We start from the raw sequence: 27,830 nt of genomic DNA, 5'->3' as shown, positions 1-27,830 counted from the left end.
GTTGCGAGAGCGATTTTAGGAGGTTTCTGTAGTATTCTGATGGTGTTCCTTGTGCAAGGATTGATTTGTAGATGTCGGGGTGGCAGGGATCCATGGGTGATCCTCCTTTCTTGGTGTTTTACCAGCTTGACGAAAGCCTCTGATATTTCAGGAAAGGTTTGGTGTTTGTGCTGTGGATCTTCTTTAGGTCCGGTTGGTTCAGTGCTATGGTTGGTCTGTTTTGTATGATTTGTGGGATGTTGATTTTGTTCTTGAAATGGTCTGCCAAGTTGTTGCAAAGTTTGTGAGGCGGTTGTTGTCGCAACCATGTGGGTTTCTCATTTTTTTCTTTTTTTAATGATGTTGAACATTTCTTTTTGTGTGTTGGTGCTATTGGTGATTCTGTCATCATAGTACCTTCTCTTCCCCTTTTTTATTTCCTTCTTGTAGGTGCATATTTTTTTCTCAAAGTATTTTCTTGTCTTGTATTCTTTCCTGCATTACAATTCCATCTTGTCATTTTTCCTGGTGTTTAGTAGCGGGATGAACCATTTTGCCATTACTTTTTAAAAATTTTGTTTGTGTTTTTTTTGTTTGTTTTTTTTTTTTTTTTTTTTTTTTTTTAGGGGTGAATGGTTTTTCCGGGGCAATGTTTCCAATTGTTCCAGCAATCCATTTGTGGAGTAGCTCTGCTTTCCCGTCTAGGTCAGACGGCTCGAGTTCTGTAGTTGAGGGTTTGGTCATCACCAGTTGTTCCATTAGGTTGCTTGCTTTGACGGTTTTCCAGTTTCATTTTGTGATGGTTGTGAGCATGGGGGTGCTGGATGCGGACTTGAGTTGGTAGTGTGATCACGAATGGGATGAGATGGTCGCTCCACAGTACTTGTCTCGGTGGTGCTGTGGTAAGTTTTTCCTTGATGAAAATTGCGTTGGTGTATCCTGCCAAGTGTGTTGCACCTTTGACCAACTGTTGTAGTTTCATGGTAGTTAGCTGCCCAATTAGTGAGTTTTGGGAGTTGGTGTTTTTCTTCAAACCAGATGTTGAAGTCCTCCAGGATTATTACATGTTCGTGCTTGATGGCTATGTTGGTGATGGCTTCTATGAAGTTGTCGACGAAAGTTGCATCATATGTCGGTGGTCTGTACACCAGAATGAATGTGATGTTAGTTTTTGGATTTGCTGATAGGTGTATGACCTTGGTTTAGCAGTTGATGATGCTGAGTTTTGTCTGTTTTTATTTTTAGCTGTCCTTTGAATGCTATTGCGAGGCCTCCTCTTGTTTTTATTTTTCATGTTTGCCTGCAGGCATTTGAAGTTGGTTGAGAGGCAGCTTTGGCGTGTGATTTTGTAGTTGTCGTCCAGCCATGTTTCTGTGATGAATAGGAATTCAATGCCGTTGTCGCAGAGAAGGTCAAAGATCTTGGATTGTTTTGACATTGATCTTGCGTTTATTCGGTTGCAGTGGAGTTTAAAGGTGTTTGGTTTGTGCTTTTGTCTGCGTTCTCTTCCGATTGGTGTTAAGGTTTCCTTCCAGGCCGATCTCTAGTTGAGGTGTTTTTACAGTTGTGTCTTGTGTTGTCAAAGTTCTTCTAGTTTCAGTCATGGGTTTTTGTTTTCATCAGGTTCCTCTTCAAAATGTTGCTGTTGAGTGGAAGTTCCTGTAAGGTGTTATTGCATCTGTTATGTTCTTGTTATTTATAACGTTGTCCGTTTTTCTGCGTGGTGGTTTGGTTGTTTGTGTTGTCGATTCGTGCGTTGGGTTGGCTCGTTCTGGTGACTAGTTATTTGCGAGGTATGGAATTGGGTAGAGTGATTTCTCTTTTCTCTCTGCGTTGGTTTGGTTGTCGTTCCTGTCTGTGGGAGTGTGTTGTGCAGTTGAGTCTTTGGTGTTCTTTCTGTTGTCTTTCCTTGGGTCCAGGTCGTTTGCGCAGCATTTTGAGCTTAAGCGGTTTATTTGGTCTTAATTTTGTTAGTTGATGTCGAATTGATTTTGTAGGGAGTTGTGTGCAAGTTTGGGCTCGGTCTGTTGGTGGTCTTGTCAGCTGATATTGCTGGTTAGTGCAGTCGCTGTCTCAAGTAAGGTAGGGGAAGTTTGCTAGGGGTATATCGTTGGGGCATTCCAGTGGCTGTTCTTATTTTGGGTCTTCCTGGAAGAGGTTGACTGCAGTGAACAATCTGTGGTGTTAAGAGAGGTGTAGCTAGTAACTACAGAATTTTCCTAATGGGCAGAACTGACAATTACTTTCTCAATTCCTGGGTGCGATCCAATAATCACAGTATCACTTCACAATGATCAGCCAATAGTCTCTTCGTAGTCGTGCTCTCTAGATGTGAATTGGTCGGTGTGCCAATCTCCAGGGTTGGTGCTCAGTCTAAAGATCAATTAAAGTGTTATCCTGGGGGAGAAGGCAATCGCAGCACTGTCCAGGAGGGTGTCAGCTAGCACTTGCAGTACCATTCTAGAGGGCATAGGCTAGTAAGTACTGTGCTATTCTGTAGTGGAGGTTTCTGGATGCGAGTTAGGTCAGTGAGTGCTAATCTCTATGGGTAGCTTGTTAATATGGACACGGCTATATCTGAGAGTTCTGCACAGTGGTAGAGGCCCACAGCCAGCAATGGAATTTGAAATCTGGGCTAGATTTGAGTCTTGTCTAAGGAATGAGTGGCCCACAGCTCACAATGCAACTTGAATATCAGACAATGCAATTAGAAATGGGGTGCAGCTAGATTTGAGGGACCTGTATAGTGGGAGAGGCCCAACAATGCAACTTGAATACAAGACAATGCAATTTGAAATAGTTAAAAGCTAGATTTGAGACATGTACAGTGGGAGAGGGGCCCACAGACAACCATGCAATTTGAATACCACACAATACAATTGGAAATGGGCACAGCTAGATTTGAGAGACCCATATAGTGAGAGGCCTAACAATGCTATTTGAATACCAGACAATGTAATTTGAGAAGGGGCAAGCTAGACTTGAGACCTGCACAGTGTGAAAGCTCCACAGCCAACAATGCAGTTGGAATACCAGGCAATGCAATTTGAAATGAGGCACAGCTAGATTTGAGACACCTGTGAGGTGGCAGGTGAGAGATGGTGGTGTTAATCGCAATATTATTGTTCTGGTGTAGGTGAGTTTGACAATGGATGGGCTTCTAGGCCACGCCTACCGTACTGGTCCTTGTAGATGCTGGATGATTGCTGGCCGCTGGCTTCCCCTGCCTACACCTGCAGACAGGATCTGCAGGAGCTGCCCTTTGCCTCGGGGGCTGCCGGGCAGAGGGCACCCTGGGAGGTCAGTTAAGACCTTGGTGGAGAACCAATTGGGGATGGTGGGCGGGCCAGGAGGCGGGCGGGCGGGGGGGTTGGAGTCAGGAAGGGGAAAATCCCTCGGGAAGATGCCGACACACAGGGCCTGCAAACTTATTTTTTTGGGCCAGAGGTTGCAATTTGGCTCGAGATGGTGAGGTGGGTCTCAGAGGAGGTGGCACACCTGCTCGGCAGCAAATGGGAGCTCAACACTCACCCGGGTCATTGGACCCAAGCATCACAGGCTAAAGCTGAGGCGGGCGGGGGGGGGTTGTAGGTAGGAAGGGACGATCCCTCTGGAAGATGCCGGTACACTTGACTCTATAGCATCTGAGGATCTCAGACATTACCATGATGCCAAATTCAGAAATCTCTGAGATACAGCATTGAGACTGATCTCCCCAGAGAAAGTGGGCTCAAATTGAAGTCAACGCGTGTCCAATATAAATATAACCAACATGGACATTTTTGAAGAGATGGCCCTTAAAGATTTGTGAAAACCGGCAATTGGCTGAGAAATGACTGAGCTGTTTGCTGAGGTGTTTGTCTCTGGCAGACAGTCAGCAGCGAACTGATGTACTTAATCGCTTCATTACGAGTGAACTGAACAAGGGATCTATCCCTGCTAAAATGAATGAGGAATGACCTCCATTTAAAGATCACAGGAAATGTCAAAGCAGAGGGTTAAGTCTTAAGCCACGCCCCCAGCCCACCACCACCGCAAATGGGTATGTGTGCGCGCACAGAGTGCTTGAAAGTGCCTGTTTGGTCATGGTGGCTGGATGCGGGAATTTGGTCTCTATTCGATTCGCAAAAAATAATGCTGGGCACGCTATATTGCTGACTTGCTGACTCTGTGGTAGGTGCGTGTTTTGACGAATGAGTGTTGTCCTTGGATGCTAATGCAGCCTTGCGGTCCTCTCCGTCAGCTGTGAAATCGAAGACTGTCAGCTGACAATATATGGTCTGTTAACACTTAGTTATTGTTAGCACAGCACGTGTGCACGAACGGGGCACTCTGCCTGCAGTAAAGTCTGTGAGTTCCTTTGTTGATATTTTGCTATGTCCAGGGTACGAGTGGCTTGCTGTGTTTAAGCGCAGTGTTACCCCACACAGCCTTCTAACATGTGGTACCTGCTTATATGCTACATGTGCATACAAAAGAGGCACACTGCCAGCTGTTAAGTGTGTTCTGAGTTTTCTTTTACTCTTATTTCACTTTATAGCAGGTTACAAGAACTTTGCTGTTAGTGTGACCCCATTTCAAGATGCATGTTGGCACTCGGTAATTGCCTATGCTGCGTGCTCATGTGGTTTGCGGACCTCGCTAGCATCCAAGTTTGTGCTTAGTTCGTTTGATTACATCTCATGTTTAAGCTTCTGAGACACTGGCTATATATAAAGTTGCTACTTTAAGATTTTGTGGCCATTCCATATGTTTCCTTTTGTCTATTTGCTTACTTGTGGTGATTGAACACCCCTGAAAGTCGTGTGTCGACTTGGTAATTGTGGTGTCAATTTAAGCACACCTTCTGCCACCTGCACACTTGCTGTCAAAATCATACCATTCCATTAGGCTGTTTTGCGCTTTCTACGGTTTGATTACACTTAGAGGAGGTTCGGGGGACTATGAAGCATGAAGCGGCAGACGCATTGAGTCCCCAAGTAACACTGTGGTTAACACAGACACTGTCTCAATCGGATGTCCACCGAGAGAATTTAGAAAGGCATGCGCCACTGCAGGATGTTTCAACGGCTGTGGGCATTGGCGATAAGGAACTGCAAGATGTTCAAAATGGTGGCTCTTCCATCGACTCAACTTCTCAAAACTTTGGCTCAATGAATGTATACGCACAGGAACATGCCGCCCCTCAATTCCAAAGTGATTCCCACCACATTTGCTCTACATGAGGTAGATGACCAACTGGGCAGCTACCCGTTCTAACACCTTGTTGCCACTAAATCCGGTTGAAAGTTTCTACAACTCTATATCAGATGCTTCTATGCTGGAGCTAGCCGTGATTGCTGAATTGGACAAACGCATCAGTCTATCTCTTCGTCCTTCCTCACCTGCGCTCATTTTACCTAGTAATATTGAGGACATGCATTTGTTCAATAAAACCAATTTGAATTGCTTTCTAATTGAACAGCCCTTGGTATGTGGAAAGTTAAGCAGTTGGACCTCTAAGTTACCTATGGCTAGCTCTCCAACCCTTTCCACTATGATCACAATTGACACAATCGGTTGTCTACCTATAGTGTTAATGAAGAAAACTCATACCAGGATAGACACAGGTAGCAATGTTTCCTCCGCAGGCAGTGATTTGTCTCATGATCTTAATGCACCGGACACATACATTTCCAGTTTTGACGCACATCTTCAAGCTTCTTGACAAAGGCCACGAAACTACGCACCATCAGATTATAGATATTAAAATATCCCTATTGGATATCTTGGCAAAATTAAATAAGTTTGAAGGGTTTATTGTAGCACACAACCTTCTGTTCTGTGAAATCCGTTCGCTCATGGACCCACGCCTCCACGTTCAATTCCTCACAAACTAATATGGTAAATGTGTGCACTGGTTCCACGCAACAGGTGGATACCCCAACCCATATGATTTAAAAACAGTCCTATGCAGATGCTGTGGGCAATTTCACATCAAGTCGTGACAATTCTTGTGGAGTTTCTAATAGACTTATCACAAGGTGTCAAAACTACTATAGAAAGAATCACTAAAATTGAGACCCAATTAAAAAGTATATAGGAAATGGCTTCCTTCAACAAGAACTGTCTCATGTCCACTCAGATGATTGGCAAGGACATTGCATTGATTCATGATGCTCCTAATAGTCCAACACCACTGACTGACTTAATTACACAAATTGACAATGTCAGTGTTGATATGCATGAAGTTCCTGGATCCTCACTGGACATGGAGGCTTGTAGTTCACCTAATCAGTTTCTTTCACAAAGAGCTAAGCATTTGGCGCTTGGAGCGCGGAAAAGAAGACAGAACAGAAGAGTCATACAAGATTCCCTGGAGAAAAAAAAACAATCAAAACTGCGAACAGAATTAATGGTCACAACATAAAAAATCTTTGCAACATCTCAAATGAAGATGAGATCTTGGACCTATATCGGCTAAATGAATAGGGTAAATTGCTTCTACAATTAAAACATTTCCTCCATGGCTCAAATCTATCTCTGTTCGAAACTCAAACAAAATAAGTGTGCCATGAAGATGTCAAGCTCTGTTGCAGTAAGTAGTGGATTGCCAGACCAACAATGTCAATTTACTATCAAGGTCCCCTACCATCTTTTAACCTCCTCCAATAACATCAGACAAACGCATCTATCTCGTTTTTTTACAATCTTATCTAAAAAAATAAAAAGTTGGACTGTTGAATCATCCAAGTCACCCCAATCTAATAACATGATCACAGAAAATGCAATAAACTTTCAGTCTGAGGAAGTCTCAGTTGCCACAGCAGGACACACAGACAAGGAAAGTGCTCCCATTGAGCCATATACATCTGACCATTGAAGTACTTAGCAAGTCGAACACTAACGCACCAATTGAATTTGAGCTGAACAAGCTCATGCCTAATACGCCAAAATAAATGGGAGGTCTAGACTCAATTGTTCATATATGCTAAACCTGTTCAAACAGATTCCAATGTTCAAACATTGGAATTTTAAATTCCGATGATCTGGACTGGGTCACTCTATCCACAATTAACCATCATATGATTTGTCAATTTCACTCCCATATTAAGACTCGTCTGGGAACAGCAAGCTGGCTTGACTCACTTTTGGTTGAGTGCTCATATTTTTAAAACAAAGGAAGATGCACTTATCTTTATAGACACACAGGTGACGACCATGAACGCTGACATCAGAATCTCATACAATTCTGATAACCTGAAGGTACCTATTGAGGAGATGGTGGCTCAGCTGTTTTCACTTGCCAGTGGAGTAAAGGATCGATCATGGATCAAACCTTTCATTTAAAGCCTTCTTCCAAGTAGAAAAAACCTTCAACACAATCGTAGCCAGAAAGCTATTGCATTTAAATCCTGGAATTCGTGTTGATTTAACAATTGAATGTCATGGTTTTAATCATTGCCTACTGGCCATCAACCATCAGTTAGATTACCGCAAGAGACTAAAAGTGCAACATTTTTATTTGAAAGGCTACATTACCTACACACAACCCGCAATCATTGGTCATGAAGGTAGACCATTTGGAGGTTGTGATTTTTAGAGACCAACGTGAAAGTGCGCACTCGGTTAATTTCGGCGTATGAAGAATTGTTGGTAATAGAGCTTGATATAGACGGCGAGGAGAAGTGTTGCTTTCTAATTTGCATATATTTATTTTATTTGTGTATGTTCAAAAAGCAAACTTTACAAAAACAAGTTGCTGAAAGAAAGGAAAGAAACAAAGTCACTGCGACTACTCAGGGTGGGCGCCTCAGGATGTTAACAATTTCATGGTGTGTTCCAAGATTTTTGTGGTTGCTAGGAGCCACGATGTACGGTCTCCTCCAATCAGTCTTGGCCACCAGGTTTCTTCGTCCCACCCTCTGTCGTCCCCGATTAGGTGTTTGAAGTAAGTTGCTCTCAGAGTTAGTTTTTGGACAGACCAGCAGCAGGTGTCTAATTGATTCAGTCTCAGCTGCGCACAGACGGCATGTGCTTGAGTCCACTAGTCCTCTGATGTACCGGATTTCGTTGGTCTCTAGCAGATTCAATCTGATCCTTGGGAGCGCGTTTCGGGCCCCCTACTGGGGAATTTCTGCAGGTATTTCATCGGCTCGTTGAGTTTGCTGACAAATGGGGGGGGGGGGAGGTGAATAAGAAGTTTGTTCTTAGATGCTGATTCTTGAGTTTGAATCCAATCTAGGTCTTTTAGTTTCTGATACTCTAGTGGGATTGGTGCTGAGATCGGAATCCGAACACTCCACCGAGTCGAGTTGGGCCTTGTTGAAATCTTTCCAGGCTGTCGGCATCTTCACCTTACCAGAGTGGATTTCTTTGTTGAGGAGGCCATAGATGTGATCGCTGTCGTCCATTATACATTTCCTGTATAGCCTGAGTGTATTGATATTTACCGTTGTCTTTAAAGACAGAAGGCTCAACTCGCGACGAATTGCAGCAATGGATGTAGATTTGGGCAGGCCAAACACCGACTTCCAGAACAGGCCTTCTAAGTACTGCAAAGTTTTTGCTGGGACCGATGGCATGGCTTCAGCACCCTAGGTGGTGGACGGCGCAACTTTTTTCCTGTAAAATTCTAACACTGGGATACAGGAGAATTTTCCGAATTTGATATCGATTGCTTTTCCTTGAGAAGCCAACTGCTTGGTTTTATTGTGGAGGGATGCCTGCATAGAGGTCTCAAGTTTCGAGCTATCAATCGGTACACCCAAATATTTATATTCAGTGACCCTTTCGATCTAGTGGTGTTCCAGACGCCATGTGAATTTGTCATTGGTTTTTTTGTGCCCAGCTGCCATTATCAAGATTTTTGTTTTTTCTTTGTTTATTCTTAGATTGTTTTCCTGCATATAAACGAGATTAGAAAGCTGCCTCTGTAGGCCAATCTGTGTCTGATCCAATAAGTTTAGGTCGGCGTACAAGAGATGGCTTATTTTGGCATCTGCAAATTGTGGTGGAAAAGTGCATGTTGGGCCTTTTGATGTCCCGAGGTCGCCGATATAGGCCAGAAACAGCGCTGGAGCCATGGGGCAACCATGTTTTACCCCCAGTTCAGTCAAAATTGCTCCTGTAGGTTTCCCCTTTGTGACAGTCGGACCCTTAGAGTGGTGTCCGAGTGTAGGGCTTTAATTGGCTGCAGAAGCTCCTGGGGGCAGCTCCACCCTTCTAGTTTTTGCCATAGTTGTTTCCGGTCCACTAGGTCGAAGGCCTGGGAGAGGTCGATTAAGGCAACGAAGATTCGAGGTTTCCCTTCCCAGACCTTACTTTTTAGGGTGCTGATGGTTAGTATGTTAGCCGCCGTGCCCATCTTATTTTTGAAGCCAATTTGGAACTTGTCATTACACGGGGCCAACTCTGCCCAAGCTTGAAATCGTTTCAAGAGCAGGCTCCCATAGACTTTGCCAATACAGTCCAACAGAGCAATGGGACGATAGCTTAGCGGGTCTGTGATGTCGCCTTTCTTATAGATCGGGACGATGATGGGATTTGGTCCACGAAGGCGGCAGGTCTTTCTGCGCCGCACATTTTGTGAAAATCAACGCGATCATCGAAGCCCATTCTTCTGGGTTTGCTTTCAAGTCTATGTTGGAGATGCCGTTGGGGCCCGCTGCTCTCGAGATCTTCAATTTTTTGATTTGGTCTCCGATTTCGGCTTGATCGTCCAATTTTAACCAGTCCGTGGCCAACTGATTGTCACCCATTGCAGCCTCTATTACTGGGGATGTTGTTGCCGGTGCTTGGAAAAATGTGGCAAAGTGAGAGATCCATTTTTGCTCTGCTATGACGTTGATTTTTGAATTAAGTGAAGGGGCCGATGATTTTAACATTGACCAGAACTCCTTTGCCTCGTTTCCGCAGATGGCTTTTAACATGCATTCCACATCCTGCTGATAGAGCTGGTGGCGGTGATTTACCCAGTTTTTTTTAGGTTACTGTTGCCAGGCTTAGTTGATCTTTGTTTTGGGGAAAGTTTCCCAGCTGTCTCTTCAGACTGCAAAGCTCTTGTCTTTTAGCTACAAGAGCAGCATCGTAAGAGTGTTTAGGTTGAATGAGCGAGGAAGACTGCTGCTTGGTTTTCGCCCTGTTGTACCAATAGAGGAACGTAGTCCAGGTTTTCTTTGCTCTCGGTGTTCCCCTTACAGACATATTTGGCCTGCAGGGCTGTAACTGCTCGTGCTGTCAAATTCAGTCTGTTTCCGCGCTGGTTTGGTTCCACTGCCAGAACATGCGGCGCGGGCTGTGTAAAGTGGGTGACCAATGACATTGTGAGCTGGTTATGGTCGCTGGCTGTTTTGCGTACTTCAAAGGTTTTCACCTTCCCTAAGAGTTGTCTTGATGTGTAAATGTAATCAATGGTGGCGTTGAGGGGACCTTGTTCCCAAATTGGCAAATGATGGGCATTCGGGAAGACAGAATTCAAGTTTTCCAGGTTTCTTGAGGACATTAGGGATGCCCAAAGGTGCCCTCTTTTTGCTGCTGGCGTCAGGTTTGAAGCTTTACCAGGTTTTGTGACTCCCTCACTACATCTGACGTTTAAGTCCCCACAGATTATGATGGCTGAGACCTGACGCGTAGCTTGAATTTCATCCACCAGGTTTTCCATCGTTAGGTAGGACTGTGGGTTTATAGCTGCCGGGTTCCAGTACGTGTTCCACAATCGCAATTTGCGAAGATCTGGAATAGGAGTTTTCAACCCAATCAAGTAGGACTGCCAAGATCGAGAGGTTGGCTAGAAGTGTGGCCTTGTGTTTTAGGTCAGTTCCCTGCCGATAGGCCATTAGAAGGCCCGACGTCGGGCGACCCAGTAGCCCTTTGTTAGCTGGGGCCTGAATGATGTCATAGTCGTCCATGGCAGGTGTTTGTACCAACCAAGTCTCTTGTAGACAGATGATATCGAATGATGCTAAATTCGCATCTCCCGTCGTTGTAAGCTGTAAGTGCCCGCGGTATTCCAGGAACAGAAGTGGAGGGGTGTTGAATGGTGGTCGACCGTCGGACTATCTAGAGGCCCTTCCAGTTTGCCTATATTGGAATCCATTAAGGATATCACAATCTATGCTCTTCTCTAAATTGGATACAATGCTAGATGACTTTCTGCAAAATCGAAGTTGCGCAGTAATAGGAGGCGGCTTTAACTCTAATTTATTTGGATAGTTAATAACTGCGAAATAAACGGAACTTCTGAGTCCGCGTCTAGGATTAGAAGGCGAAATTGGATTACATATTTATCTGAATTAGATATCCAAATAGTCGAGACAGGATAATCTTTCACCTGGTAACGAGGCTCCAATAGGTCTTATATTGATTACTTTGGTGTTTCCGCTAACATAGTTGGTGCATTCGATCCTGCAACAACTTAAATGTGAACATCCCACATGAGTGGCAGCAAAGCATGGCGAGACTCGCTATGCTTGAAATGGATCGACATGCAGTCTCCGTACATTGGAACACAAAACTGTCAAGAACTAACATACAGGGTTAGCAAAGATATCATGTTGGAAGCAGATATGATTTACCCGAATAGATATTCAACAAGTAGAGGACTGAAATAACTTTGATTAAATATCATTTCAATACTATAATTACTAAACCGGAATATGAAACATTGAACATAATCATACATTCAATAGAGTAATTGCAAACCTTAAATGGCAGCAAAACAAAGCTTATGGAATTGAAACGGGCAGTGATGTCTGCAGCATTATCAACAAGCCAATAAAAGCGGATATGTCAGACATATAAGAACAAAATCAAATTAATTAAACATAGGCTACACATCGCAGACAATCAGAAATATTATCCAAAACAAATGTAAACATAACACCAAAAATGTATGCCCGGTGTTAAGCTCTGCTAGAATAGGCACTGACAATTTTCAATCATCTAGCTCAGCTGAGGTGTGGCAAAACACATCACTTAAATACCAAATTCCTTTGGAACACATGGACATATCTATTAAACATCTTGACAGTTCTTTGATGGGACAAAGTACATGGTCACTGGAGGATGTCAAGTGGGTTATCTCCAAACTCAACTATTCTAAAGCTGCATACCCTGATGGTATAACATCTTGCTTATTTAATGATGTCCCTCATATCTGGGCCTTAATTCTTAATGATGTTTGATCATATCTTCAATTCCAACCAAATTCCTGAATCTTGGTTACCCTCCATCATTAGCCCCATTTATAAAAAGGCATTCCATCAGACTGTTCCAATTTTAGACCTATTGCGCTTATGGACGCTTCATCAACGATGTTTTCGATGAACGGTTTATACAAGATCATGACATTTTATCACGATTTCAAGTTGGTTTTCGTAAACATATGGGAACTGCATTGAATGCCACCATTCTCTTGACACCTCCAAGTTCACAGATAGCGGACCAGGTTACATGGCTACATTGGATATGACATTAGCCTTTGACCGACTTCTATGAAATCTGTGGAACAAAATGACAGATCTCAGCATCCCGGCACACCACTCTCATAATTGCTATTGTTACGCTCACCTGGTCTCTGCGGGTACTGTGGGGCACAGTTGCAGCCCTCCCTTGAAGTGGATTCCCCTTGTCAGACTTCTTCCCCTGCGCGTGTGCTATGGACTGCGCTGGTTTTTGGCACTGCCCCATCGAGGATATGTTTATTGATGATGGCGAGCTCTCCGTCCTCCTCACTGCAGGGGCGCGTTTGATGGACCGAGTTCCTTCACTGGCCCATGTGCATAGCAGCCCGGCTGTGGCTGAACCACTCTTAAGGTAAGTGTCTTGGCTTTTAGATATTGTAGTATTGATTATTGTCCGTATCCTTGTGATAATGGCTTCCCTCTGCTTTCTCCCAATAGGTGATATGCGGTAGTTGTGGTGCATGAAGCGGGGCCCAATGAGAACAGAATGGAGTTCCCAATGCTCCGACGGAAGGTGAGTGATTTAAGGTCTAGCGCGTGGATTTGTCAAAGCGCGACCTTAAGCATAATGTCTATTGTGAATTCTAACCTGTCTTTCATTCTCTTGCAGGTTCCTTCTTCCGATGGATTGCTCGTGGTGGAATGATGTCGGCGTGAAAGCTGCGTTCCGGCGGTCTCCAAGCGGAAGAAGAATGCCTGGGTCTACGATGATGCTGGCCGTAAGATGGAAACAGGTAAGGATGCACTCTGCCTGCGGTAGCTGGAAACAGGTAAGGATGCGCTCTGCCTGCAGTAGCTGGAAACAGGTAAGGATGCGTTCAGGCTGCGGTAGCTGGAAGCAGGTAAGAATGCGCTCAGGCAGCGGTGAACGTTACGCTGTCATAAGCAGATTAGCGCGAAGCACTTGCCTGCGGGCGGGGCAGTCTTAAATAGCCTGGCTCCGGCCACACCCCTTAGTTCTGACTCATGGCCCCACCCTGCCACTCCTAAAAGGATGCTGCACGTGCAGCCCAGCTCCTTCTCAAGGCCATGCCCGAACTGGATGCATGTGGAGGCCCCTACAGGGGAGACGAGCACCTTGCACAAAAATAAGTGTGCAGTGCACACTTATGCATGAGTCTGGCGCCAAAAGTGCCAGGACTGGGTCCAACTGGACCCTCTGTTGTGGGGTCTCTGGTTCCTTGCCAGTGGCCATGACAGCTATGCTCCTCCAACATGAATTACAAGGTGCAAATCAATCAAGAAGGTGCACTGACTAATGCCATTCCTACTTTTACTGGAGTGAAACAAGGATCGTCAATCTCTACTTGTGTGATCTGAACCATATATGGGAACATGATCACCTCATCACAGTCAGATTAGGTAAACTCCATCTTCGTTGGATGGCCTTTGCCGACAATTTGATTCTTTTTGACAAAACGCCTTTTGGCTTACAAAACAAACTATTCTCCCTCTACGTGCAAAAATACAACTTAAAGTCGAATGCGAGCAAATCTAACATTGTAATATTTGCAAATAGGAAGATGTTTCTTCAAATGGTCTATAGGAGGAATAAATATTGAGCGCACATTAGCAACCAGATATTTAGGTTACAATTTATGTGACACATCTTCCGTCCTTATGTGGAGGACTTCTTTGAACGTAAAGCTTAGACCACTTTTGTCGCAGATGAGAATATATTCTAAATACTGTAAATACGCAGTTATGCCAGTTATGGAGTTTTACACGCTGAAGGTCAGAGCAACTTTATTATACAGCCTGTACATGTGCCTGTTAGACATATTTAAGTTCTTGGATCAACTACAGGAACGGATATGGAAAAAAAACACTTGGACTCTCGAATGCTCTGTCAAATTCCATCAAGACATGAATTGGGGTTAAGTTCTCTCATCTAAACTCCAATGGAAAATGATCACTAACTATGCGAAAATGATACTCCTCCCCGTAATTCATTGTATGAAGATTTGTCCCTGATGCTTACCAATGCTCATCCTGCATCAATCGCACAGTTTGATGAAAAATTAAAGTACTTTTGAATAATAGAGGTAAAGACTCAAGATCTGTTCGTGTCCTTCATATGTAAAGAAAAAAACACGTGAGTTTGATTGGGGGTGCACGATTGAGACAATCGGTAGATACAGTTCATATAAGGAATATGCACGCTTTGTGAAAAAGAGAAACCCGCGTTTACTGTACTGTTTTGCCTGTGAAAAGGCTCGAACCTGGTTTGTAAGTCAAATTGAATCTATTTCACACGCATGACCAAACGCAATATTGGCAACCCAAAGAGGACAGCAAGACTAATGGTATGTGCCGTTTTTGCCTTTGCAGCATCGAACCTGAAACTTGAACACCTTATTTTCTGTCCACACTTTGAAACTGCTAGACTAGCAGCCTTTGGCCAACATAATATTGGTGCAACTAGTTATTCAAGGGGCCTTTTTATGGATACGCTGTATGTGGTGTGAGAATATCTAATTGGTTCAATCACTTACTCGTCTTCTGCACATAATTGCTGATGCATTGTCCTCACTTGGTATTGTGCATTGATTTTAATATTGCTGGGTATAAAAGATAGTTTTTAAAGACCTCAATATCGACTAAAAGATAATCTGACAAATAGGACCACATATGTTTTAACATGCAATAGTATTGTTTTTTATTGATGCAACATCAAGAGTTTCTCAATTACAAATTTCCCCTTTTACAAAATTAGAGTATCATGATATGAAAGGGCATGATGCTAAATGTCAATGATCAGGGCGTGATGCAAAAGCTCAAATGTTGTACATTGTTGTTTTGCACAAATGGACGTGAGCATTTCCAAACATGACTTGACATGTATTCCTAATAGGATGCTTGTTTATTGCGCTGAGCAAGTGTTGCACTTTAGCAATTCTGCATAAATGTTTGTGTGTAATTTGTGATTAAATAAATGTTTTAGGATTTTAGGAGTTTTAAGGAAAATGAAAGTTAAAGCAAAGTGTATTGTTTTATGTTTGTAGAGGTTTGTATGAACCGTATACAAATAAAAAATAAACCAATTACTAACACCAGAGGACACAGAACCAATCTACCAAAGAACAGAAGTCTATTAGTCTGCAATCGTATGATTCTCTAATAATACAACAAGCTCACGGAGGAGTGGTCCTCTGGGACAGAAACCTTTATCTTAAGGAAGCAATGCACCAATTAAATGATATCTGCTATGAAGAATGTATGATGTCTCTACTGTCAGATAAAGTTGGAATATGATGGACTAGTCCTATCTAAATCTGATAGACTGGGAAGAACAGATGTTTCTCAAACGCATTTCCTACAACACTTCTCTGTTTTGTCCCCAAGATTCATAAAAGCATTGGGAGACCAACTGTCTTCTCGAAGAGATCCCTTTTTTTTGAGAACGCTTCAAAATGAATTTTCCTACAACCATTTGTAAAGTACTCAGATCCTATGCCAAAAATACATGTGATTTGCTTGTAATCATCCCATTGCATACCCTTGATTTTTCTATCATGGCATCATAGGATGTGACATCCCTATACACAAGTATTAAACCTCAAGAAGGGTTAAGAGCTTGTACATATTTTCTAGACAGTATATCAGTGAGCTTTAAACAATTTAATGAACTCATTGTAACATTTCTTCAGTTCTGTCTGGAACATAATCTTTATTTTTTAGGAGAAGTTATACAGGCAAAAAATGTGGAACAGCTATGGGCTCATGTGTTGCTCCCACTTATGCAACCCTCTCTATCTGATGGTGGGAGCTCGCAATAGCCTGGACTGAAAAATTATAGTCATGTGGGACAAGTTATTTGCTGGTATCGTTTCATGGACAACCTATTGTTTGGAAAGGCTCAAGGCAACAAATGGATGATTATTTATCCGAACTGAATATTAACTCTTTAAATCTGCACCTAGGTATGACCAGTATTAAAGACACCTTTTCTGGATGTGATTGTTTCCAGAAAGGAGTCTCTTACAGAGCAAGCTCTAAAGAAAACCAACAGCCTCCAATTCAATCCTTCATGCCCAGAGTCACCACACCAAGGCTTGTATCCAAAGCATCCCCTGCGGGACGAAAAGGAACTGCTCAAGGGACATGGACGTTGATATAGAATCCAGAAACATTGCTACTAGATTTAAAGCAAGGAGTTATGAGGACAACATTGTAAATGCTGCCCTCCAGAAAGCGAATAAGGTAGACCGGGAACAGATGCTTTTAAATTTGAACAAAAGCAAGAAGGAAGCCAATGCAAAGAATACTGTTGGATTAACCCCTTCTCAAAAAAAGTGTATCAATTACGATCCATTTTGAACAGACATTGGCCGACTTGTTTAGGCAGATAAAGATTTAGTGAGATATGCAGGATCACATCCTAAAATGACATTCTCCAAAGCGAAGTTTATCAAGGAATTCATAAAACAGTGTTTCCTTCAAGAACAAAGCCCTGAATTGGTTGAGAGCTCAGAAGGGGTTTAAAAAATGTCACAAATGTAAAATGTGCAATCAGGCCATAACAGGCAATGAGACTAGATATGGTGCAGATAAGAGACAAATCTGGGGATATGACTTGCACCACAAGATTTGTGGTGTATGCATTATGTCCCTGTGATCTCATGTATATTTGATCTACCATTTTCCCCCTGAAATTAAGAATACTACAGCACCATAGAGCGATCAAGAACTAAGACACAAACTACCCTTTTGCTTTCCATTTTGAAGAGAAGCATTGTAGGGATGCGCCCCTGTTAAGATGCACTGCTTTGGCCCATATTCCTGAACATCGAACAAAAGGGAATAGAGAAGGACGTCTCAGACAATTGGAGTCAAAGTTGATCATCAGATTCAATACCCAGAAGCCGAGAGGCCGTACAGGAGAAGAGCTGGCAGTACATCTGATGGACAACTAAGACAAACTATTCACTTGACACTTGAGCGATTTGAGCAAATTCTAGAGTTCCCTAAAGAATGCAATCTAGTGAGTTATGTCCAAATTGATAGCAACTTTGTGAGTTAGGTGCTTGCATGAAGGTCTTTGCCCACTGGGGCGGTAGCTATACACTGGGTGAGCCAGGTGGTAGCCCACTGGGGCGATACTACTTCTGGCACTGAATTAGCATGTTGGGTGGTGGCTGTTTGGCTTATTGAGCCTTCTGGGAGACCTGGGGTAGAGTTACCTGCATTATCTTCGCATTTGCGATGTATACGCACATCTGTTAATTACAGTTGTCTGTATGAAATAACTTTGATTCAGGCTTTTACAAAATTAGCATTGTTTTGTTCCTTTCATCACACAATTAAGATATTTCTGACGCTTGTTAATCTGCTTAGAATCACATGCTGTGCATATGGTCCGACATCCAGTGGTAACTGTGGAGTATTGCATCTTTCGAGGATCGAAATGGGATGTCGGCATAGGCATTTCTGTAGCACTATCCCTAACGTGACGTGACGTGTAGTGTACCCAAAATCCTTCACGCGCCGAGGTCCCTCAGATTGGTTTTTTCCACCTGAGATTACTGGTCGCCCCAATGCGCAGCTCTTAAATAGAAACAGCATTGTCATTATGGACTTTGTCGTTATTCCCGTGAAGTAATTTTGACTGAGTACTGTGAAACAACGCCGAAGACTGCTGCAGACTTTTCGACACCTGTTGATCCCGGCGTCTCTGCCGTCCATGTGGCCAGGCCTTCTGGCCTGCCTACACAGTAGGGAGAGTGGGGTGGGGGTGGACATATCCTTTACAAGTATGCCTTTCCTCTTTCACCCTCTATGCTCCCTGGGTTTTGTCATCGCTCTATTTGTCTTTCGCTATGGAGAATACGCCATTTAGATTTTGTCCCTCGTCCAGGGCCAAATATCCTTGGAAGGACGAGTATTCTCGGTGCAACAATTGTCTGCCCCTTGACCACAAAGAAGCGAGTTGCGCGCCTGTAGACACCTAAGGAGTCCCGTTTAAAGCGGTGGGCGGCCTACGGCATGTCGCATGCCGAATGTTCTTCCCCTGCTGTTGCAACTGCCAAAAGTGACGGGGGACCTAGCGGTGACTAGGCCTCTGTGCCGGACGGGGAATATTTACAGCACGTGAATCCATGAAAGATACGAACGCTGGAGAAATGGAGTTACAGGTAAGAAACTACTCCTTTGTCAAGGGAAGCTCAATTCAGTGCATTTTGCCAATTTGGGCATTTTAAACTGAAAGTTCTGCGGAAAGCTCTCCCCTTTCTGTCTGTGGTCCTTGGTCACTTGGATTAATGCAATTCTCTCTACCTTGTGCAACCCTCCTACTTGCTTAATCTCCTCCAGGTGCTTAAGAATTTTACTGTGAGTGGCCTTTGACTCCTCATACCGTGATCATATTGCTTCCATTCTGCCAGGATTGCGTTGGCTTCCTGTCATCGACTGAATTAAATTGAAAGCTTTTATGTATCGTTCATTTGTCCTATGGCGGGGAATACTTACGGGACAGATTTTGCCCGTATGTTCTATCCAGGCTGCTTCTCTACCAGGGCCCTTTATATCCAGGTCCCGTTTTGTAGCTCCAGAACTGGTGGCCGTGCTTTCTCAGTGGCGTCTGCCTCTCTGGAACAAGATACTGCTTTCTATCTGTGCAGTTGACAACCATCTCATGTTTTCCCGGAAAACCTTTGTTTTAATTGGCGGTTCCTTTTTTGTCCATGATGCTCTTCTCTCCAGCGCCATGATGCCTTTGGGCGACTGCTGCCCAACTTAACTCTCCTGCTGTGTCTGACTCACCCACCCATAACTCTCCTGTGTCTTACTCTCCCACCTTCCTCCTGTGCTTTTCTCTCTCCAATATTCCTCTCATACCCATTACCTCCACCCTCTGATATTACCACCTTCATAACTCTGAAACTGCTCTTTCCTTCACAACCACTGGTGCGGCTTTTACCGCTACTACTCATTGCTCCGCACTTCACTTCGTGGACTTCCACACTTTTTCACCCCCACCCTTTGTCACTCCGCCATATGTCCTACTATTGCCACCACTACTTCCTCTGTACTACTCCTGTTCTTCCTCACTTTACTACCTTCTCCTTCGCAATACTACTCCCTCGTCTCCAAACATGGGGATATTTTGACCTCATCCTTGCACTGCTCTCACCTTCTCCCCACCTCTGACTCCCCTTGCACGCCATTCCTCCCCTCTCAGCTGGCCTCATGCTCTTCTAACACTCCCTCCCTTACTGTAACTATGCTACTTCCGTCTCCCACACTAATTCAATCTCTCTCCCCTTGTATAGACCAAATTCCAACTTCCTGCACTACCCTTTACAAACAACTGGTACCACTCTCTCGCTATGACATCTTTGCTAAGCTCCAATATCAACTTTCTGCTCCGCCGTCCTCCACCTTGGTTAACCTTAACCTCCTTCTGTAACCTCAAGCAAACAATTCACACTTTCTCTCATGCTGTTGTCTCTTACTCTGAGAACAGCTTTTCTTAAGAGAATAAAACTGTTGCTAGAGGTAAAGGAGGAAGTCAGAACTCAGCCTTTCAGTGGCCTCACTTGTACCCACTCACTTGTATCCACTCCAGGATGCAAGAGTAGTTGGAAAATGGGAAAATAACATTTCCTCACTGCCTAGACAGTATCCTCCCTCTTTAGACCTCTTACGAAGTCTTCAGCAGCGACACACAAGGGCTGCCAAGGGTCATATAGTTTCTTGGCTGATACCCAAAGCAGGGATAGAGTGAGCCAGAGCTCCTGGCGTCGTGCAAGGAAACGATCCAGAACTAGAACTGACAATGGAATCCTAACCATAGCATTGAGCCAAGCTGACGGGCGGAAGGTCTGACATTCCCAAGCCCCAGCAGCACTCGCGCTGGTCGGCGCATGTCTTCCGCCATTTTCATCTTTGAGGGAGAGCCCGCTCCACAGACAAGATGGACCTCTGGGGTTTGCTGGTAATGAGGAATGGATTCTGACTCGCTCACCCCCAGGCCCCCTTACCCCCACTCTTCAGAAATTGCTGGAGGTCAGAGGCTATAAAGCAGGTTAAATTGGAGTCTGGCCCAAGGCCACGTCTCCTCCTGTTTTGCCTTTCCCAAGATCGAGCATGTTGGAGGGATATGAATTTGTCCAGCTTCAACCAATACTGTTGAATGGAGGAATTTAAGTTTGTCATTCCGGGGCACATTCCGTCTGCTCTGATGAAGGGGGAGATTGGTTGTGTGCTCTAGATCTGAAGGATGGGTACATCAGTACCAATTTAAATGCCCCCCAAAAAATCCTTTGTCTCAATTCAGTCCACGCCTTATGAGTTTTAACAAGTGTGTGAACACCTCGACGGCGAATGAGTATGGCTCAAATATCCTGTTCTATGGAATTTCTTCCACTCTGGAGCATCTACAACCACGTTTTGACTCCCTGCACTCTTTTACAGCGAAGAAACGTACATCAATTGGCCTATCAGTCTGGTCCCACCGCGAAAGGCAGCCCAGAACCGACATTCTACACTATTCTCCTCTGAACAAGAGTTCCATCAGCAACCCCAGATGCATGTTTCACCCTTGTTGGGCCACCTCAGTGAGATGAAGCGGAGCCTCTTTATAACAGCAAAGTCCTTCACTTCAGCTCAAGCTCTGCCCAGAGGGCGTTTACTGTAACTGATGCATTCATGTTTCATCTCTGGCTTCAGGTGACCCACAAGTACCCGTACAATCCCACACACAGACTGCAGTATATTGGAGTAATCTGGGATTGTGTAGAAGGGAGGTCTACCACTGTCCATGGGGGTCCTGAACCTATTCCATGCCGCAAGGAATCCCTGAGAAGCATGCAGCTCCTTACAGTCACATTTTCACTGTCTGCTGGACCTGATGGTCTCATGAATCTTGGATGTTCCCTGTGCTAGGCGGCACATGGGATTAAAGCAATTTAATGTCGCTGGGCATTGATCTCCAGATTCTCAACCGCAGACAGAATTGATAAATTCCAGGTTCTTTATACCTTGACCTCCAATAGTGGTTAGACAGCAATCCTAAGCAGCGGTGCCCTTTTGATCCCCCTCCCCGATCAGGATCCTATCCACAGGCTCGCCCCTTTACGGTTGTGGGGCGGTTTTGAATCACTGGGATTCGCCTCTCGGCACAGCAAAAAATTACTTCTGGAGGTAGGAGATTGCTAGCGCAAAACAGGGCAAAGGTTGTTTAATGCGCTGATCTGGAGGCACCATGAAGCAAAACCCCTGGGATCTTGCAAATAAGACTCCTACTTTTACATCAAGTAGGCAGATGCTTGTGCACCCCAACTTACAATTGCTTTCCTTGGCAGCTTTGAGTCTTAAGATGTATTTCTTTTTGCCACCCTGGACTCTCAGAAAAGATTGTGGAGATCATGCGGACTGCAAGAACACACCATTAAATGGGCACAACTTATTTTGCTGGTGTCTAGGTACAAGAATCCACTAGAGGCAGGTTTAGACAATTTTCTTGTTGGACATGCATCTGGCTTCGAATATTTTTTTGACAACTCGTTACCTGACAGCAATCTGGGCATATTTGAAAACCAGATGGAAAACCGTTGCCCTGTTAACTGGACAGGTGAAAAGACACTTCAGCGGTTTGAGACTTTACCCAACTAGGAGGGGCTAGTCCTTCATAGCTCAATGTGGTCATACCTGTCATGTGGAAGCCCTTTGGATGCATGGCTTCAACGGACCTTCATTGGGTAACCTTGAAAACAGCTATTTGGGAACCTTTCATTCTGTTTTCATAAGGATTAAGTGGTTCTGAAGACCCATCACAACTTCCTACCCAAGTTGCTTTTAGTTTTCACATAAATTAAATGTTGCTGTTCATCGAGCCCCCCCCCATGCCCACCGACCACCCGACCTCAACCTAGCATGGAATCGGAAATGACATTGCATACGTTACTTTGCAATAATTCTACAATTCTATCTTGAGGTCTACGGATTTAAGAAACAGACCGTCATTTTTTAATCTTGGGGGTGCCACGGCAGACTTAGTGACATCGAGAAAGCCACTTCAGCTATATGGCTGGTTTCTACAGTTTTCAAGGCCAAAAGGTTGAAGAGCGATGGTCTGCCCAATGAGCTCCATATTTGCCTCTTAAGGGCAACTTGCTATGGGTTTTCTTTTAGAGGCATGTGCCTTTACCAGAAATATGCAAGGCAGCCACTTGGCCACTCTCGCTCATTCTGCAGGCACTACTCCCTTTACTCTAGTTTGAGAAATGACACTGCCTTTGTCCAAGCTATTTAAAAAAAAAATAAAGAATGTTTGCTTAGTAAAAATCATACCACTCTTCACAAAGGATGGTTTGGAATCTCCCAAGCTTATGGAGAAAAAGGGATGGGACAAAAGAATAGCAACACGTTGGTCACTGCATTGGTAACTGTACTTGGTCCATTGTCCCCTTTCCTCCATAGGCTCGCCCGCCTTCACTGCTAGTGAGTCTCCAAAACTGATATGGTTAAGGGACCGATATTTGGGCAAGGTGCACATGGGAGTTGCCACATGAGGGTTGTATGGCTTGGTTGCATGGGACATCCCTAGAGTATGGCAGAAAGGGGAGTGTGAAGGAAGAGTATAGTTGTTACTACAGTAAGTAACATTTGCTTATTGCTGCCCAACCTTTGCCAGTGACAGCCCCACCAGCTAACAATCTAAGGTGTGAGTCATCATGGCGGGCATATAAATCAGTCTTTACCTAAATATGAAAACGGATGGCTGTGCTTCTTCCTACCCTTTGATCATCTTTATTCTTAAAAACTTATGTGCTGCTTTCTTCCTAGTCTGAGTGGTCCACCTTCCTCCAAATGTTTCTGACAAAAAACATTGTACCCTCATCCCTATTTCTCTGAGCTCTCATACCATTTCCTCGACAAGCACTTTACCTGCTTTCTGAAAGAATGCCAGCGGCCACCTATTAGTCCATGGCTACCGATTGCACCTGAAAATGCTTCTACTTTCCACAGATCCAGGAGACTAGCAATGCTAGCACAGCACCAAAGCACTCTATATTCTACCACGTTCAAACTGATGCAGCTCTATAAAGCCGAATTGCTGTTGAAAAGCAAAACTGCATAAAACCGAATGCATTTCAAGAGCAAACATGCAGGAAGATGTTGAACATAATCAATGAGATAAGAAACCTTGACAGCCTGCAAGAACGCCCCCCACTTCCTTTCAGAAATTGTGATGACCTTGCAAACAATACAAAAACAGTCATAAACATCCAACAAGCCATCAGCACTTTGCCTCAAAGGCTTAAGCAGCAACTTTGCCAATGACCCAACTCAAGAGGCAATGGCAAGACTGAACTACTTCACAATGATATTGGCAGAAAACTTCAATAAACTATAAAGGAAATCATAAAAGCTAGATTGCCAGTAGATTGCCCATCAGACCTCTACAAGAGCATACTCGGAAAATCAGCGCCTGCCAAATATTTCCCCAACCTCCTGAATCACTTGCTGGCAACAGGAACCGTACAGAGTCTTTTATTATTTTTAAGCGAGGCCCCCCCCCCCCCCCATCTCCCTCATTAAACCACTTCTCAAAGATCTGTTAGGAACCTTGCTTGGACAGCCCCACCAACTACTGGCCTATATCAAACACCCTCTACCTGGCACTGCTCCAGGAATACACATATGTAGACCAATCCTGACATGTAGAAACCAACAATCTGCTGGACCAGGCACAAGGCTGCTTCAGGCCTATGAGAGGAATGGAACTCCATCTGGGATGAATAAAATTCGATCTGACCTCAACATTACTTCTGCACTGATGCTACTAGACTTTTCAATGGTCTTTGATGCTGTTGACCGCTCAACCTTAATCAAAAGAATGAAAAATGGGGATAAGCAAGATCACCGGACTTTGGATGAAATCCTTCCTATTAGAATGGAAACCACTTGGTTACCACCCTTCAGCTCCACACCATGCACACCCGCAACATTTACATGACCCCACTCATCAAAGGACATGGTCTCACTTGCTACGGTTATGCGACTGACATGCAAATAATCTATAAAATCGACACCAACTGCCTCCCACAAATCAACAAATGGATGAGGAGCAACAGCCTTAAACTCAATCCAGACAAAACGGAAATTGCTCCCAAACACCACTCCATTCAACAGCACATACCATGGCCTACTGAAATTGTAAACCGAATGTAAGCATTCAAAGTAGTTAGCCTTGGAATATAGATGGACAATGACCGAACACTAGAACCCCTAGTCAATGCAGTAGTGAAGAAATGCTTCTTCCATCTATGCACAATCAGACGGATACTTCCCTTTCTCACTTTCCTACACAGAACACTTGCCACCATCTCTCGTCATTTCATGAATAGAATAGATTGTCAACAGCATCTACTTTGGAAGGCTGGAGCACTACTCATTTGGTAAGAGCATATCATAGCAGCACTAGTGTCCCTACACTGGCTACCAGTGCAAAAAACGATTTGCTTCAAAACACTCTGCATTGTCTAAAGAGCAAAATTAAAGAGTGTGTGGAAATTCTTCAGTTCAGGAGAATATACAACTAAGTTTTAGCTCACTGGACCCTTTACAGAGGAGAAATATACATTTGCTTATCACTCTGGTGCCACGTACAAGGGCAGTCCAAAAGGTTAGGCAATTCTCCTCTGAACAAGAGCATTTCATGGCCAAGGAGCAGGTTCCTGCAATAAAAATATGGCTAGAATACCAAAAAACAGTGACTACTTTTTCTTTTTAGGTTTATAATACGCCGGCAGCCCACAGGCATCGGGGCGCAACAAAGACCCAAGTGGAACAGAAAGACGGGACAACAGATCATTAGAAAAATTATCACAGAGGTGTATCTGTCAGGTGACCAGGGAATTACCTGATCAGATGAGTGTTCAGGGATTTCCTGAAAAGCATCAGGTTGGGCATGTATCTGAGCAATGATTTGCAATGAGATGCAGCAATGATGTACGTCTTGAGCCCAAACTGTATTTTAAAATGTAATCTGGTTGATCAGCCTTCTTGTACATCTCAACCAAACTCTGGAATGCACTCCCAAGGAAATATGCACAATAGTGGAACCGTCTAACCTTCAGGAACTTGCCAAAACCTTGCTTTGATTTGCCAGCCTAAAAAGCAAAACCACGGTCCAATAGAAGCGTGCAACCCCTATACCGTGAGTTTGATGACAAATTATGGTTCCTGTTTTGGGACGCCAGAGCCAAGTCAACCAAGCTGGATAGGCCCAGCGAAAGAACCTAAACACTAACCACCACATAAGGGCTTGCATTCTGAGCACCAAACAGTGTATGCAACATCGGCACGAGAATCTCCCCTTTCAACGCTGCCCCTACAAAAACTCTGCATATTCTCGCAAATGCACCACACACCTACCAAATGCAACACACACACGACTCCCTCGACGCAAACCCTAAATTTGCACAGTCCAACCTCACGCTATAGGCACACAACGACCTATACAGGCTTGCACACCTGAATGACCCACCAACCCTAGAAGCAAACCCAGCCATGATTTTTTTTTTCCCCCCCCCCCCGAACTGAAACTACCAACAAAACAGCAAAGGCACTCTTGCGTTCTCTCCCTCTTCTCCCACGAACACCGCCCCCCTTTTCTTTTCAGAGCTGCTGGAGACAATGGAAATGGCAGCAATGCATGGTATAAATCACATCAACCTAACATAGCACACCCGAGGCCTGTGGCTACACAGGAAAGACTTGACACACGAGGGAAGCAGTGGCAGTGTGGGAGATGCATTGTCGGGCAGGACCTAGAATGTGATGGGCTCCAAGCTTGCAGTAGGGGGGTGAGCTGATATGACTGTTTGCAACAGCCCTGGCTGACGGATGGGGGAGAGGGTAGAGGGGGAACAGTTGTTGCAAATTGGCAATCGCCATCGATGGTGGTAATGCCACCCTTCACCTTGTAACAAGTATTGAATTGATCTCTTTGAAGCAAGGCCTCCTTAATGGGGCTTCAAATTTGTATGCTAGAATTGTAGCACAATGTGTCTGGCCTTTGTATGGTGGTTGATGCTTGCTGCCTCTAGGCGCCCCCCCCCCCTTCTCCCAATCCTCACCCTCACCACAAATGCAAAGCAAATGGGTGGCGTACCTCATTCCAGAGAAACTAAAACATTCCTGTTGAGCAATGCGTCCTTTTTGGCACTTCTGACTCTAGGCCTATTGATCAATCATTCTTGACCATGGATGGGGATTGGGTTGTTTTGTGTAGGAATACTGATCAGTATTGCCTTTCCCCCTGTGACAATTCTTGCAGAAGGGGAGTCCGATGATGAAACCGGGAGTGAGGAAGATGAATCTGAGGAAGACGGAGATGAAGAAGATGGAGACGAAGAAGGTGAAGATGAAGATCTGGAAGATGGATCTGGTGAGTTTGTGTAGGTGGTTATTCTACATAGTATGGGACGGTGGTTGGTGCATGATGACGGTATTCAGTCACCTGTTACACTTCAGATGGAACTGGACCAAGACTTTTTCATATACAGAGTTGTGATTTGTGTCTGCTTTAAAGCTATTGTATAATTAGGTAGGACATTTTAATCCAATGTATTTATTTTGTTTAGCAGCGGTGCAAGGTATGATTTCTCAAGGTATGATTTCTTATGGTCCAGGGGAACACAACCCTGTGGCAATGAAGCATTTACCACGGTTGGTATAGCCGTACCAGGTGCGGTGGCATGCTGCTTGGCCATGTAAACTGGGATTGGATCAAATCCCAGTTTAGTAGGTTTAAGTTTCCCCTGTAGACCACCAATTTCCTCAGTTACTACATGTGAAAATGTGAATTTAGGGCATGGCGCTTCCGAATTCAATGACCAATTTTTTTCTGCCATAACACCGGTGTCAGTAGATCAGGCATCCATGTTATCTCTAATGGTTTCAATCTTTTCCTGAAAATAAGACTGAACTCATTAGCCGTTTGATGGAGCTGGCAAACTTGCATTGATGCATTCAGGGTTGGTAAACATTTTTATGGCGAGGAACAGTGCTTGGTTTATTTTCAGCCAGATCAATGTTTGTGCAAGGGGAATTTTGCAATTATGATCTTTTATATACCTCCAACGCTGATTTGAGCCATTTTTCTTTTTTCCTATTCTGTTGCTTTAAACATTTCAAATTGTTGCTGTACCACTGATTATTGTTCCTGCGAGTTTTTGTAAATATATTTGAGGGGGGCAGTACAACTACAATTAAATTATAAATGTGACATTGAATTGATATTTTATTTCTATCGTGCTCGAACACAAGTGTTTAGAGCGCGACAAGGCAAGGAAGGGGAGCAGGGGAGAACACAACGATCTTACTAGGCCCAGTGACATTGAGAACGTGCAAGTGCATGAGCGAGGGTGAGGGGAAAAGTGCATGGAAGGGGGAGAA

The 27,830-nt window shown here is 44.1% G+C and overlaps 1 protein-coding gene across 4 annotated transcripts in view; it reads left to right on the top strand.

Annotated features, from left to right (window-relative positions):
- Window positions 1-27,830, top strand: part of PHRF1 (PHD and ring finger domains 1) — a 1,334,933-nt gene that overhangs the window by 189,299 nt on the left and 1,117,804 nt on the right. For 3 of the 4 annotated variants that reach the window (XM_069624056.1, XM_069624053.1, XM_069624054.1), the window contains exon 3: window positions 26,710-26,820. In XM_069624056.1, the coding sequence (XP_069480157.1) occupies window positions 26,710-26,820 (111 nt within the window). Of the gene's footprint in view, window positions 1-26,709; window positions 26,831-27,830 lie in introns of all 4 variants that reach the window. The other variant, XM_069624055.1, reaches the window with a different exon arrangement.

Source organism: Ambystoma mexicanum, chromosome 11, assembly GCF_040938575.1.
Source record: "Ambystoma mexicanum isolate Mex_15411 chromosome 11, UKY_AmexF1_1, whole genome shotgun sequence".
Lineage (NCBI taxonomy): Eukaryota > Metazoa > Chordata > Amphibia > Caudata > Ambystomatidae > Ambystoma > Ambystoma mexicanum.
The sequence above is the reverse complement of the archived record's forward strand: the minus strand, read 5'-3'. Positions and strand labels throughout refer to the sequence as shown.